Source organism: Blennius ocellaris (assembly GCF_963422515.1).
Source record: "Blennius ocellaris genome assembly, chromosome: 13".
Lineage (NCBI taxonomy): Eukaryota > Metazoa > Chordata > Actinopteri > Blenniiformes > Blenniidae > Blennius > Blennius ocellaris.
This window is the reverse complement of record NC_137662.1, coordinates 10,875,073-10,889,023: the sequence shown is the minus strand read 5'-3', so window position 1 is coordinate 10,889,023 and position 13,951 is coordinate 10,875,073. Positions and strand designations below refer to the sequence as shown.

Below are 13,951 nucleotides of genomic sequence, written 5' to 3'. Positions count from 1 at the left end.
CTATAGATAAATGGTTAACAAATTATTTTGTGTTTTTTGCTATTTAGATTTTTGAAATTATATGAATGAATCAGAAAAACAATATCTTGAAACAACTCTGCTGTAACTGTGATACAGCTAACTTCATTTATTTTTGTGGAACAATTTTCTTATATTGTATTATGTACTGTATTTATTATATGTATTTGGTTAAACATAATAACTTGCATAGAGGAACAGAAAGAAAACTATGAATTGTAAAGGTTATACCACATCTTCCTTCTTTCAAATTTCATTTCGTGTTTGAAAAACTTCACGATAAGACTGTGACTGGTGTTTAATTTGTGATGTATTGGTTGCATTTCTGATTTATTACAAATGCAATAAGTTTCTACTACTGCTACAATCTTAGAAATGTCGATGAAGAGTCGGCTCCAGCTCCAACAACATTACACTTTCCAGTAAAAATATTGATAAATGGTTTGTAAAGGGTTGGGCCATTTTGAGATTGTTGCAGTGTTTTTAATATTACATTGTTTTTGTATGTAAAGCACATTGTTTTACAATTTACCATTGCATTGTTTGAAGTCAGATGATAGCAGATAGCAAAACAAGACAAACCTGAATGAATGTGAAAAAAATTTGCTTTTTCATTCTGCCGATATACAATTGTAATTCTTCCTAATAACAAAGTGGCTTCCCATTTCGAGGGCTGGGTTAATCAAATTTCAGAAGGTTTCCAAGCGTAATCTCATTCACCTCAAACGTCTTTACATTCATGTTCACAGTAAAAAACAAAGAGGAATAGATTGGGAGTTGTACAGCCTGAGGTGATGGATTGATAGTTTTTGTGCAGTAATTCCTCTTTGGAGAGGATCCATCTGGCCGCATGAATTCACCACTTATTATTTTCTGTTTTCACCTCTCGTATTAATCACATCCTGCGTCACCGCACATTTAAAGCCAAGATACACTCACAGCCTGGAGTCTGTGTTTGTGTTCTGGGAAAGCAGCCTCTTCTCCACGCTCTGGGTAACACTGCATCTGTCGTCATAGCAACCTGATCCATCATCTGCAGGGGGATCAATTGATTCATTATTGAGTGAGGCGCTGCAAACCCCCCCCCCCCCCCCTTCCTTCTCTGCTTCCAGTTCACGTCTACTTACTCTGCCTTCAAGCATCCATTATTGACATCCAAAGCCTGCCCACTCACTGGGCTGAAGAATAGAAGGCTGTCAAGTCTCCCTCATAGAAATATAATTCAGATTCCACATTTTCTCAGAAAAAGAGCGCGCTTGTTGACCAGCGTTGAAGGCACAGAGCCAGAGCGCCAGACAAGGTAGTAAAAGCAATTTGTACAAGATGTTCCCTTCAGTCAGTCACGTGCGTTAACACATTCTAAACCAGATTCGACCAGCGTCTTATTAAGGTGGTTCAGTAAAAGAAGCATTTTGTCGTGTAGTTTGAGATGAATTAGCGTCAGGTGAAGCTTTAAATCAAATAAAAAGGTGGGTTAATATAACGTGACACACATAGCCTGTTCAGAAGTCTGCTTTCTGGAGCAGGGCGTTTAGAGCTGCAGGGGAAGACACACTTTTTGATTCCAGTCTGTCCTCCACTGTGTGGCTGCACACCAAAGTAGAGTCTGGAGGCACTGGGATGGGTGGGGAGATCCAGTTTCCAGGAAGGAAAGCTGAGGGAAGGAAAAAAGGAAGACAAGTGTATGCTATAGGAAAATGTGCGCTAAATGGATGATGTCAGCTGCAGCACTTTGACATTTTAATGTCATCTCTCAGGGAATTACATCATTAGCCCTCTTTCCTGGCCTGGCTCAATGCTGGGAAACCTCCTAATGGATGTCAACAAGCCGTCCCACTGGAAGAAAAGAGCGGTGGGGGTTGGGAGGGTAGACAGGGTGTGGATGGTGCGGTGGCGGTAGCGGGAGTGCTTTAGCTAAGCCTTTCTCTGAGCGTCATCTGGCGTAAAAGCCTTCGCTCCATCTCTCGCTACGAGATTAACTCAATCTGCAGTTGCCGTCCTTATCAGACGGAGTGCAATCATCGGCGGACTCGGTGCTTCCACCCATTCCCTTCCTGTTGACCCTAAATGACCCAGCGTGTAACAACCTCGCGGTGGAGTTGTTTGTTAATTATTTCATGCATTTATAATTACAGGAGCACATTGAGTTGGCAGCCGGCGAGTCTCCGCCACGACGGTGCTCCTTTCAATTTAAAAAGCTGTCAGCGTCGCCTCTGCAGCCACCCAGAGATCACACGCTGTTTCCAATAATTGATTCATTAATCATCTACAAGTCCATTAAATTCAAATCAAGTCCAGGAATGTGGGCTTTCTGGGTAAAACTAAATGGTAAAGAACTTATCTGGCGGACGGCCACCCTCCCCTCGACTTTGTGAAATAATTTACACAGAGAAGCACCTCAGAAGAGATAAGGATATCAAACAAAGCTTTTTATATGTTAATGAAAGTAGTACTCTGGCTTGAAAGCCAAAGAAGTTGCTCATATTTTCGGCAGCCATATCAAATCATCACAGTAGCCACAAATAGACTCCAAATAAACACGGAGGGAGATGAAGGCTTCAGTGAAAATAGGTCAGATGGAGAATCTTCATCGGATGAATCTCGGAGCAAACGAGAGGCATGTTACCGTGGGCGTACATGACACCACGCTGCCATAAATCAACAGTGACTGAAGGAGATGACAGAATAAAAACAATCCACGGCAGCAAATGCGGGAGATAAAACTGGAGGACAATCGTGAGATTTGTCTCGTTGATTATTAGTGAGGTGATCAGACAGAGAAGATAATACACTTTAGCGTCTGCTCCTGTCTTACACTGATTCATGAATGCAGCTGCATGGTGGATCGGCTCAGCCTCAACTGGGATTTGCTGGCGAAAAGAAATGCAGGGCTGAAGGAGAGGAAAGAGGCGGCGTGGCTCGGCAGCTTAGGTTCGTCGAACAATGGCAGGGATGACCGCTATTGCAAATGGATTGGGGGCACAAATAAATCATATTTCCAGATGGTCACATAAAAAAAAATAAAAAAAAATAGCGCTTCAGCTGCACCGTGAGAATGATAATGTTGCGAACGACTTGGCTCGATTCTCCGCATCATCCTCTTGAGGACTTTCATTTGAGTCAAAGCCTGACTCGCCGTTATTATCTCACTGACTATGAGCCTGTAATCTCAGTCCCTGGTTCTTTGAGAAAAGTAGATTGGATGTGACAAATCCAGGGCCCCAGATGACAAATAAGTCAGGAATGTGCTGTGATAAATACCTCTCACTTTGTTGTGTGGCTGCTCCATGTGGACTGGAAATTGAGGGGCTGTATCTGTTTCACTCTGTTTTGCTCCCTGGTGTTGAATTGACATCAAAGCATCAGCCCAGAAAAAAAAAAAACCCACGACCAGTCAAACTTGTGATGTATTTTTGTGAACTTCCTTATCAGTGACAGCTTTTAAGTTCCATGCGAAACAGGCCTTTAATGTATGCGGGGACCCCCTCACGTCTGATGCGTTGCACAAAGCAACCGGTGCCTCCGGTCCCTCATGGAAGTTTAACAAGTTACTGTACCTCATCTGCAAGCGCGCGCGCGCACACAGGCATCTATATGCAGAGTACGGTTACATAAACAACAGCAAATGTAAAATAGTTCTGAATGCACAGCCTGTCGTAAAAATAGTGCGCATGAATGAATAACATTAAACGAGCGGGGCAGATAAGCTACCCCCTTATGTGCTCGCCTCAGATTCAAATTTAGCTTTGCGTAGGGAATTGATGAGACACAGAGCTCAAAGCCAAAGTCTTCAAAGACACGGTTACACAAGATGCAAGGCGTCAAACCCACTTTGTAGTTGTCGGGTGAACGAGTGGGTTGTAGCTGCCGAGCTGCGCGGGGTGATACAGCAGCAGAGTTCTGGCAGCCCGAGAAAAAGATGATAAAATACAAAAGTTACGCCAAGGTTACGCTGTGTGCAGAGAGCAGAAGTGATCCCCCCCCCCCCCCCCATCACCCCCCACACCTCTTTTTTAGATGATTGTACATGGAGTTGCTCCATTGTCTCTCAAGGTTGAGGCACCTTTTATTAGTTTCATGAAACATAACAGGTACGGGAGAAAGAAGAGAGAGGGAACGCCGGGGGAGAAGAACATGGGAGAGAAACAAAGAGGCGATGGTATAATCAGTGGATGCCAGTGGTTTCATCATGCTCAAGCTGAAGAAGGGGAGGCAGGCTTTGCAAGCCAGATGAGCTCTCTATACGCTATTTATGGAAGCTCCCGGAAGTAGCAGTTAGTGTAGTCGTACAGGAATATTCACAAAATGATTCCCCAAAGCTGAAAATAACAGACAGACAATGGCGGACGGTTAGAAAATACTTTGCCTGCTGAACTTGTCAATTGTCGCCCACGTATGAGACGTCTGCACAGGTTGACCACACGCTAGTTAGTATACTTATATATAGTGTATGACCGAGGACTGGTTGGAAGCACACTCAACCAAAAAGACAACTGCAGCATTTCACCTCATCATATACAGTACATATTAGTTCTATATTGCTTTTGTAAAACAGAAAGTACTTACTGAGAAAAGTAACATGTTCTTTACTTTCAATCATCCCCCACAATTGTAACTCATTTCGTACACATAGAAGCGGGAACGGAATGCACATTTTATTTTTTATTTATTTTTCTAACCTATTTCAGTTCATCGCTTTTAAGTGCGATCTCTTCATCTTCCAGCCCTCCACTGCACGTGGTCCTGGTGCACTTTTCAGCGATCGTGCAGAGCTTGTCACAACACCTGACAACAACAGCAGGCAGCTATTTGAAAGGTCACCTAATGGTTATTTCCGACTGCGAGTACATTACAGGTGCTGTGAAGGCACGCTAACCTCAGCGAGTCAACCATCGACCGTTTTCCCCCAAAAATTTTAATTATTAACAATCTCAGACGCTTGAGCAACTCCAACTGCATTAGTCACCGATATCAGTGATCACTGTTCGTGTTGCAGTAACGTGTATTCGCCACTGTGCCACAGTCGATTGCATTTGGACTTACTTGACAGTGTAAATGCACTCGGCCGTGTGCAACCTCCGCAGTCTGAGTCACAGTTTAGTCCAAAGGTTGCAAAAGGCGGCTGCCACCACAGAGCATAGGTCTCGTCAAGTCGAGGCAAACTTGATTCAAACGGGAAAACGTTGACACACAAACAACTGGTCAGTAACCAACCTCATGCAAACCATTCCAATAACGATGGCAGCGGTGTGACACTTCCGTATCTGCAAACATTTAATTCTTTCTGGGCAAATTAATTAGGGGTCAAAACTATGTGCAGTTTTTCAGAGGCCATGGAAAGAGGTTGACAAATACTCTTTCCTGCAGCTGGTTTCCAGTTTCTGAGGTTTGCTCCTGCATGAGTAATTCCCACCAGCTCCTGGCTGGTAGTGGAAAAAGCGTTTCGCTTTACTACCACATTATTATGAACAATGTATTATTAATGGCAGTCTGCAACAGCAAACTATTTGTCTTGGTTAAAACTGAGAGAACGGGGCGGAAGTAGAGGACTGCCACATTCTTGCGGAGGCCCCACATTCCCCAGAGCACCACAACAGTGTTGTTGTAGCTCCTCATATGGTTCCTCCTCTTCAACCAGACCCCCCCTCACAGAATTTCCAGCCCCCTGCTTCCTGTTGCAGCAACGCGGCCACTCGGTTCAACCCTTCCCTTCACTGAGCTCGGTCAAGCTCCATCTCTCTCCACCCCCACCACGCCAAATACATTATTTACACTCTGCAACCCCCCCCCCCCCCCCCCCCCCCCCCCTTCAGCTCAGCTCCAAAGAATCAGGGCAGAGGGAAATAACACCACTGTAACCCTCCCCACCCCTCCTCTGCTCTGTCACACACGTTGCACACACAAACCGAAACCCCCTCCCTCCTTCCCTCCACCACCAACCCCACCTGCCTTCTCCTTTTCTCACTCTGCGGGACGAAAATACAGTGCAGGGCCATGGGCTGCGACAATGGGAAACTCTGTGCGGGCCCCAGCCCTCCCCATTAATCCCCTCTCTGACGTGCCTCCTGAGGGCAAGGATTTGCTACAAGTCAATGCAGGAGACCTACAGTATGCAAAACAAGCCTGTCTGACTCCCTCATGATGTTCAAAGCCTCTCTGCACTGCACTGCTTGTGAGACAGGAAGGCAGATCAGAGAGAAAGAGGGAGGGAGAGGAGAGAGAAAGAAAGAAAAAAAATAAGTGTGCACGCAGTCTGCTAAGTTAACCCGTTCTTGCCTCTCCCGCTCTGCATAACGTGTCACTCCTCTCATCTGGTTTCACTCCTCGTGCCTTAGACTGCGACGGATAACGCTGATGACAGATGACAGGGGGTGAGAACCGACGCCGAGCGATATTTGCTTCCGTCAGATGACAAATTCTAGCGCGAGGCTCATTGTCGTACCTAAAAATATGAAAGCCACTCAGTTAAAAAAAACAAAAACAAAAGAAGAAAACGGGAACTCAAGGGTCATGTGATGCACTTGATTACTCTCAGTACTATTGAATTTCAGTCTTATCAGGGATCTAGTGATGAGGAGATATAGATGGAGGACGTGTGGGGGGGTGGGGGGGTTGACTCTAGAAGCGGTGGGTGGTGCGGGTGGAGGTGGGGTGAGGAGGTGACTGTCCACACCCTTCAGCTCACACTCACTGGGAATGTAAACAACTGAGATAAATAGGCAAGAGACCACATGGAGGAGAAAAACCCTGCATGGAGGAAGGGCAAGAGTAAAAGAATTACCACGGGGAGGGGTAACTGGGGTGGTGTTGGTGGTGGTGGGGGTTGACAGCCGCAGAGAAATGGAAAAACAGACGACAGTGGAGGCATTACCCCACAGAGGAAGCAAAATCCACCAGGATTTGTAGCCTGCTTTAGATTCACGTGATTGGCTCCACTGTTGCCTCCCCTTCAAACACCCCCCCCACCCCCTCCACCCCCCTCGCTCTCGCTCTTTTTTTTTTTCCACCCATCCTCAGACCCTTTGAGATGGAAAAATGGGTCATCTGTGTGGAAGTTAATACTCTGAGCACGTACAGTGCTACTTTATTTTTAGGACGTGCCTCGGAACATTTTTCCTCCTTCTTTCCCCCCTCGCTGCTGAATGACACGGGCAAGAAAAGGGGAAAGAAGGAAGGTAGTAATTAATATACAGTGTTGCTGCTGCTGCTGTAGCACACAAGTGGCAATGCAGAAGGGAGCAGCGGCCTTTCTATTAATAACAGTCTGGACACGTCTCGTATTTCTCCCCCACCAGCCTCTCGCTTTGTGACATTGTACAGTGAGGCTGTGGACTCTGGCACCACAGCCGTGACATCAGCAGCGGCGCACAGACACAGAGGCCTCTGAGCATCATCATCACCACCATCATCAGAAGATGGAGGGGTTAGGAAAAACAAAAACAAAAACATGTTCCAAAGCAGAGCCGCTGGAAGACGGCGTGCTTCGGCCTCACGCTCGCTTCATCAGCAGGCGAATAGCAACCTGCTCCGGAGGTAACGCTCTCGCAGGGCGGCAAAAGTGAGACCCGGTGCAGCAGGACAGTCTGCTGCTATGCAGAGCTACGTGGAGCTGCCATGGCAACCGCATACAACCGAGCTATTTCTGGCGGCCTTAAACTCCCAAACACAGCTGCTCCTACATAAGCAGACATCTCCGCCGGTCAGATGGCACTTGGTACACGGAGGCAGTAATCAGGCTTTGACATTCAATCTCACACTGCAGTAACACAGCTAAAGGTCATTAAAGATGTGGATAATTTGTTGACGGGACTTTCCACCAGTACGTGGTGGAGCTCAAATAATATTCCCAATACAACACTTGACATACACTCCGACTCCATGGAGTCATTTGGTCCGAGCTCCTAACATCTTTGCTATCCCCCTTTAATTCTGTGTTATTTTTATTTTAACACAGGCTATTGTCTGTACCTGTGGTGAACTAACATGGTGCATCTGCCAGTGGGTGCACCTTAAAAGAAAGAATTAGAAACTGTTAAAAAAAAAAAAAGTCTCTGTGCTGTAGGCACAGCCATTGTTATTGCTGTCAACTGGAACTGTTGTGTTCTTAGGTCTCTCCATTCAGTCGTCCTTCAGTGGAACAACGAGCCGGACTGCAAATACTGGCTGAAACCACAGTGCCCCCTACTGCAAGACTGAAGGAACAGTCTCCACGTCTCCCTTCTCTTCCTGCTCCAGCCTGCTTCATAAAAAAATATGAAGAGCTGACTCATAACCCATTCATACAAACTGAAAGCAAGCAGGGATGCAATTTCAAAATGATGTTCAATTAAGAGCATTACCTAAACACCTCAGGACTGCAGAGTGGGGTTTGTCATTCAAAAACACACACACACACACACACACACAAAAACAAGCTCTGTCGTGTCATCCTGCCTTAGGCCTGTTTTTCCTGTATGTGCTTCATGCTGACACGTTTTCAGAGTCGTGTGGCCCCCGTGACCTCTCAGTTCTCTGCAATGGAAAGAGCGTGGGTCAAGCCACTGGGTGTTTATTTACAGGAGAAGCCGACCAATGGTCTGCCAAGAGGTTCCAACCTGTTCTAACCCCCACCCACCCACCCACCCCCACCCCCCAAAAAAGAAAAAAACTGACCACAGCTCCATCTCCACATCCAACACAGTCTGCTCTTTTCCTCATCTGGCTTCCCAAAGGGACGTCTTAACAACGAGCCACTTCAGCGCACACACACACACACACACACACTGGGGCCAGACAACTCCTCGCTGCAGGGGCCCCTGGCAACCGTCTCCTTTTCCAACCCAATGGCAAAAATGGCAGCAGTGCTGAAGACGGGGACTGCGGCGCACGAGTTCATGGAAAATTAAACACTGTATACCATTTAGTTTTCACTCGGACATTTCTGGGCCGCCGGTTCATTTTTCACTCCTGATGTAGAAAATCTGTCCCACCACCCCCCGCCGCCGCCACTCGCCCTCATTTCCTGGCAACCCCACAAGTCCCGGGCAGCTCTGGCCAGATCCCCCTCAGAAAAACAGCTGCAGACGGGGATAAAAGTAATTACAGCTCTATTTGTCTTCCAAGAGACACACTTCCAAGCAGACCGACTCCCTTTCCCTACAAGTTGCTCCACTTCTGCACGCTCAATAAAGCCATTCACAATGAAGACATTGTGGCTCAGTGGAGTCGCACGTTTCCCTGAGCTGGTGAGCGACAGAAATACGAGACTCGGCTTGATGGCCGTCCAACTTTGCTTTGGCAGTGGCTCCACTTTATTATCCAAATGTCAAAGATTCACTACATGATGGGAGTCAAGGATTTGGATTTGGAAGAGCTACATGTGTCCCAATACCTTCATGCCAGCCCCCCCCCCCCCCCCCCCCCAAAAGCCAAAGGAATATTTATCTTCCCATTTAAGCATGCAACCCCTTCATTCAATAGCATAAGTCCCTGCTTCACAAATAGAAACAGCCCACACTGAATTTCACAAGAAAAAAAAAATAGATTGCTCCAGACTTTCCTGTGCATCGCTACTGCCATCTGCTGGCAAAAAGAAACAGACGCTCAAAACTGTATTTTCACGATTTATTCTGGGACATTACAGAGAAAGACACCACTGACTAAAGCCCCGTTTCCATCACACAAAAAAGTGTGGGAATAGACTGGTATAATTTGTTATGGTTCAGCCTTCCACCGCAAGAATTTGGGATTTTCTGGAAATAACCACTCCAAAGGTTGAAGCTTTACCGTCACTCTTCCATGGGGGGTAATCAGGACCATAGAATGGGTCTGATTTTTAGGAGCCGTCTGCTGATTTGTCAGTGATTTCCTACATGCACTCTATATTTTACCATGTCGGCTCAGTTCCACGGCCATAAAGTGTCTCTGGTGTCAGCATAAGACCTAGATCTGCCGCCTCGGCTGAGATTCCTGTTGCAACGTCACATACCTGCGGTGCTCTCAAGCCCACCTACACTATAACCAAAATGTCTGCGGAGGAAACGCACACCAGATCTGGTTCTGGTTGCACTTTGCCTTACTGCTCCGTTCCTTCTCTGCACTTTTTGTGCGGTGGAAACGGGGCTAATGACGGACTGCAGTATAAAAAAATAAAAATAAATAAATAAAAAAGGAATTTTACAGACATTGTAGGAATATTTAAGAAAACGTATAATACTTCATTTTCTTTACACACATCTACCAGTCCCATACCCATATGTAAGAAATTTACAAACATGTTAATTTAGTGCGTTATGGTCCAGCCTTCAACTCAAGGTCACTTCTGAAATAAATAAATACAACATGTGGAAATATATCATGATATCAGGTGGGAATATGGTTCAAAAGAAGGAATGTGTTCATCATCATCATGACCCCCCCCCCCCCCCCAAACTTGACCCTGGAGAAGTTGTTCCATCGCAGTGACAGAGGAAGATGATTGCCACATGACTCAGTCCAGTTGAGATCTGGTTCACAGCTGCAGCCAGAAGTACAGATCAGTGCATCAGTGCCTGAAACTCCACCACGATTTCCACGGCCCACCAGTTCATTCCACATCGTCTTCTGATAAAGACTGTGAGTTGATCATTCGCTACAAAGCAAAAGGAAAGAATGTCACTTAACAACTACGATGACATACACTGCCTACACTTTATGCAACACGGAGCATAAATGTAAGTATTTTTGTCTTAGAGGTGAAATAACCAGGAGCTACTGACACACAACTCCCAGCTTTGGATAATTCTAAGATTGATTTTGCATCCTTTCTTGTCCCGGAGACCACAAAATGCAACCGGGGGGTTTATTAAGAATGCGTTGCCACCAAAAAAAAAAAAAAACAACAGGGCTGCTTCTTGTTCCAACAGGAAATGTTTGAAATTCTCACCTGGCTGACGGTGGGTAGTTTGGTGAGCAACATCTGAAAGACGGGCGGAGGCAGCGTCTGTTGGAGAACCTGAAGCAGCTGCTGAGGTTGACCACAGACCACGATGGCGTTGGTCAGATGGTCTACACCTCGCTCGAATTCACCTGGCGGGCGGGTAAGGTGTGGAGAATTTAAGGACAGAATGGGTTGCAAGGGTATTCAACCGTGTATGAAAATCATTGTAGTTTGGTGTAAATGACAAAACGTATAACAAAATTATTCTTAGAGCAGGTTAAACAGGTTTTGAAAACCAATTCTCAATATAGAGTCGAGAACTGCCTTCTAAAAACTTTTTTACACCTTTAAAACAAATGCAGTAAACACATTTTGGAAATAAGACCTTGAATATGCTCAGTTTCCAGTTACATCTGGTTCACCTTCAGCCACGCGGTAACCACGTTTTCCATGCCACGTGCTCTGGATTTAACCCTCGAGTTAAATCTACGTTGGCAAACTTCTTTAGTTCTTTACCATCAAATTCCATATTTAAAGTGTTTTTAAGCTGAAGCAGAGAGCAAGTGGTTAAGTTTCATGCCATTTACCAAGTGATCATATACAAGTGGCTTATGACACTCACAATGGGGTTGAGGTATTCCAAGAAGTTATTACTCCTGAATTAAGCAACCAGTAACCAAGGTAAGAAAAAAAAAGGATGATCAGAGAGTAGATATACTAATAGCAGGTTCCAATCCTTAACATTGAATCGCTTCGTGCACTAAAACAGCCTGGTCTCGTGTGTACAGAGCAGATTATAACTAACCTTGAGCCAGCAGCTCCTCTCCGAGCTGGATCTCCTCCAAAAAGTACTTCTGAACCGCATCCGCGTCCTTCAAGTCAGGCAGCTACAAAGTCCACACAGCAATACATGTTACAGTGGCGATTAAAAACAAAGTGTGTGGACAGATGTCTTTTTCCACATAACTTACCCTGTCAAGTCCACGTCGCTCACTGGAAACCTTGTGTTTTCTTCTGCCTGTGTAGGGGGGGAAAAAAGGGTTGATTAGCCAGCGGTAAGGAGAAGCTCCACACCTCCAGGCTGCCACACCGCCTCAATGCGTGACTCCCAACAGAGCCGTTGGTAGCGTTTCCTGTCCTTGAGGCTCGCTTGGCCACATGGGGGCTAAGAGTGCTAACGATGCTAACACGCCACTAAAACCAAAACACACTCACGTTCGCGCAGTTTTTCCTTGAAGCGAGGGTCGCTCCGCCGCCTCCTGTCGAAGTAAACACAATATGCGACGAACAGGGCCCCGCACAGCCCCGCGACCACCGCGCTCGTCCTGCCGCTCAACATTTCACAGAGACAAACCCGTGACTAGTCGGGGCAAAGATCAGTTAGCAGCCGGTTAGCAGCTAGCAGGTCGCGGCGCTACCGGAAATACGTCACGGATGACGGAAGACGTGATGATGATACATAACTGGTGACGCGAGACGTAATTTTCACGCTCCAACGTCACATCCTATTGCAAAAAAAAAAGTTTCTGAGCAAATATAAACAATTGTAAATAAGATGTAAATAAAATGATCATAAGGTTGAAATAGTATTCATAGCATTGTTTACATTGCATAACATTGTCATCTTTAATCTTGAAATATGTGTCGGCAAGGCAAATGTTTTACATAGATTATTATATAGCATCATTCAGACACAAGACAACTCAGTGATTGACGAGGAAATACATTGAAACTAAATGATCAAGAATGGCATTAAAAGGAGAACAAATAAAGTAAAAACTATAAATAATCTACTGTTTATAAAGTATGAGATAACATTAGTGTTTTAAGTCTTGATTTAAAAGAAGTGAGTGTGTCAGCAGTTCTCAGGTGTTCCGGAAGTTTGTTCCACAGGTGAGGAAGAACTAAAAGCAGCTTCACCTTATTTCTTCTGACTCTCAAACACTTAGTAAACCTCTTCCTGAGGACCTAATGGGCAGTTAGATCATTCAAAGCTTTACAGACAAGAAGTACGATTTTGAAGTCTTGACACACAGGAAGCTATTGTAGTGATTTAAGCTGAGGTACTCACTTCTGTGTCCTCACTTTGGAGCACTTAGTTTTGAGTAACCTAACATATACTGTATTTCACTTAAAGGTTTGAATCAGGCCCGTCTTTGGACCCGTCAGATTTAAGCCCATCATGGGACTGAGATTGTTCTCAGCGGAGAAGAGTTCATATTTAGATCAGATCTTTTCCTGACTGGCACCTGGGATCCATGAATGATTATAAATCAAATTCAAATTTGTGGGCATGATGCATACAATACAACTGCTGTGTTGAGAGATCACAAGATAAATCATGACCATCAGGTAAAGAATTACATTAATCTTTCCAAACAACGTTGCATACTGCTTTGAAATAAAAGATGCATTCATATCGAGCAGAGATGAGTAGGACGTGTGGCTCAGCCCACCACTATAGTTTTTCATGTGGCCCCCTTGCGAAAATTTATTGCCTGCACCTGATTTATATCCATTATTTCAAGCATGAATTACCAGAGAGAGAGACACACACAGTCATTAATCCATCCAATATTACGCTTGTACAATGAATCATTCCTAAACTAATTTAGGTTTGATTAAATTACCACAGAGCAAACCCGTGTTAAGTGAACAAGCCCCCAGGTGGTCAGAATTGCTTCAGGGCTCCTTAAATGCTTTTTTAAAAATCCAAGTCCCACACTCAGGAAACTAATATGGTAAAACCATATGTTATGGTGCAGACAGCTTTAAATGCGCTTGCACTTCAATGCTGTGATTGTTTCAGATGGGGAGGATTTTTATCTACATCCAGTATATTTATTTGGTCATTAAAACCCTGCTAATTATATAAGCTTGTCATAAAATGTATACATCGAAAGAAAATGTGCCGTGAATGCATCAGTAAAAGTCAAGAAGCAAAATGGATGCACCTGGAATTGAACACAAAATGACTTTTCAGCATTGAATGCAAGACACAGCAAGTACTTCACAAACTATGGCATTTATTTCAAA

The 13,951-nt window shown here is 45.0% G+C and overlaps 1 protein-coding gene across 1 annotated transcript; it reads right to left on the bottom strand.

The window, feature by feature from the left end:
* Positions 1–10,439: 10,439 nt before the first annotated feature.
* tomm20a (translocase of outer mitochondrial membrane 20) lies at positions 10,440–12,299 on the bottom strand. Its single transcript, XM_080507103.1, has 5 exons — positions 12,131–12,299; positions 11,887–11,933; positions 11,721–11,802; positions 10,922–11,064; positions 10,440–10,627 (listed from the first exon to the last, which is right to left on the bottom strand). The coding sequence occupies exons 1-5, from the start codon at positions 12,252–12,254 to the stop codon at positions 10,583–10,585; spliced, it is 441 nt and encodes a 146-aa protein (XP_080363229.1). The 5' UTR covers positions 12,255–12,299; the 3' UTR covers positions 10,440–10,582.
* Positions 12,300–13,951: the final 1,652 nt, after the last annotated feature.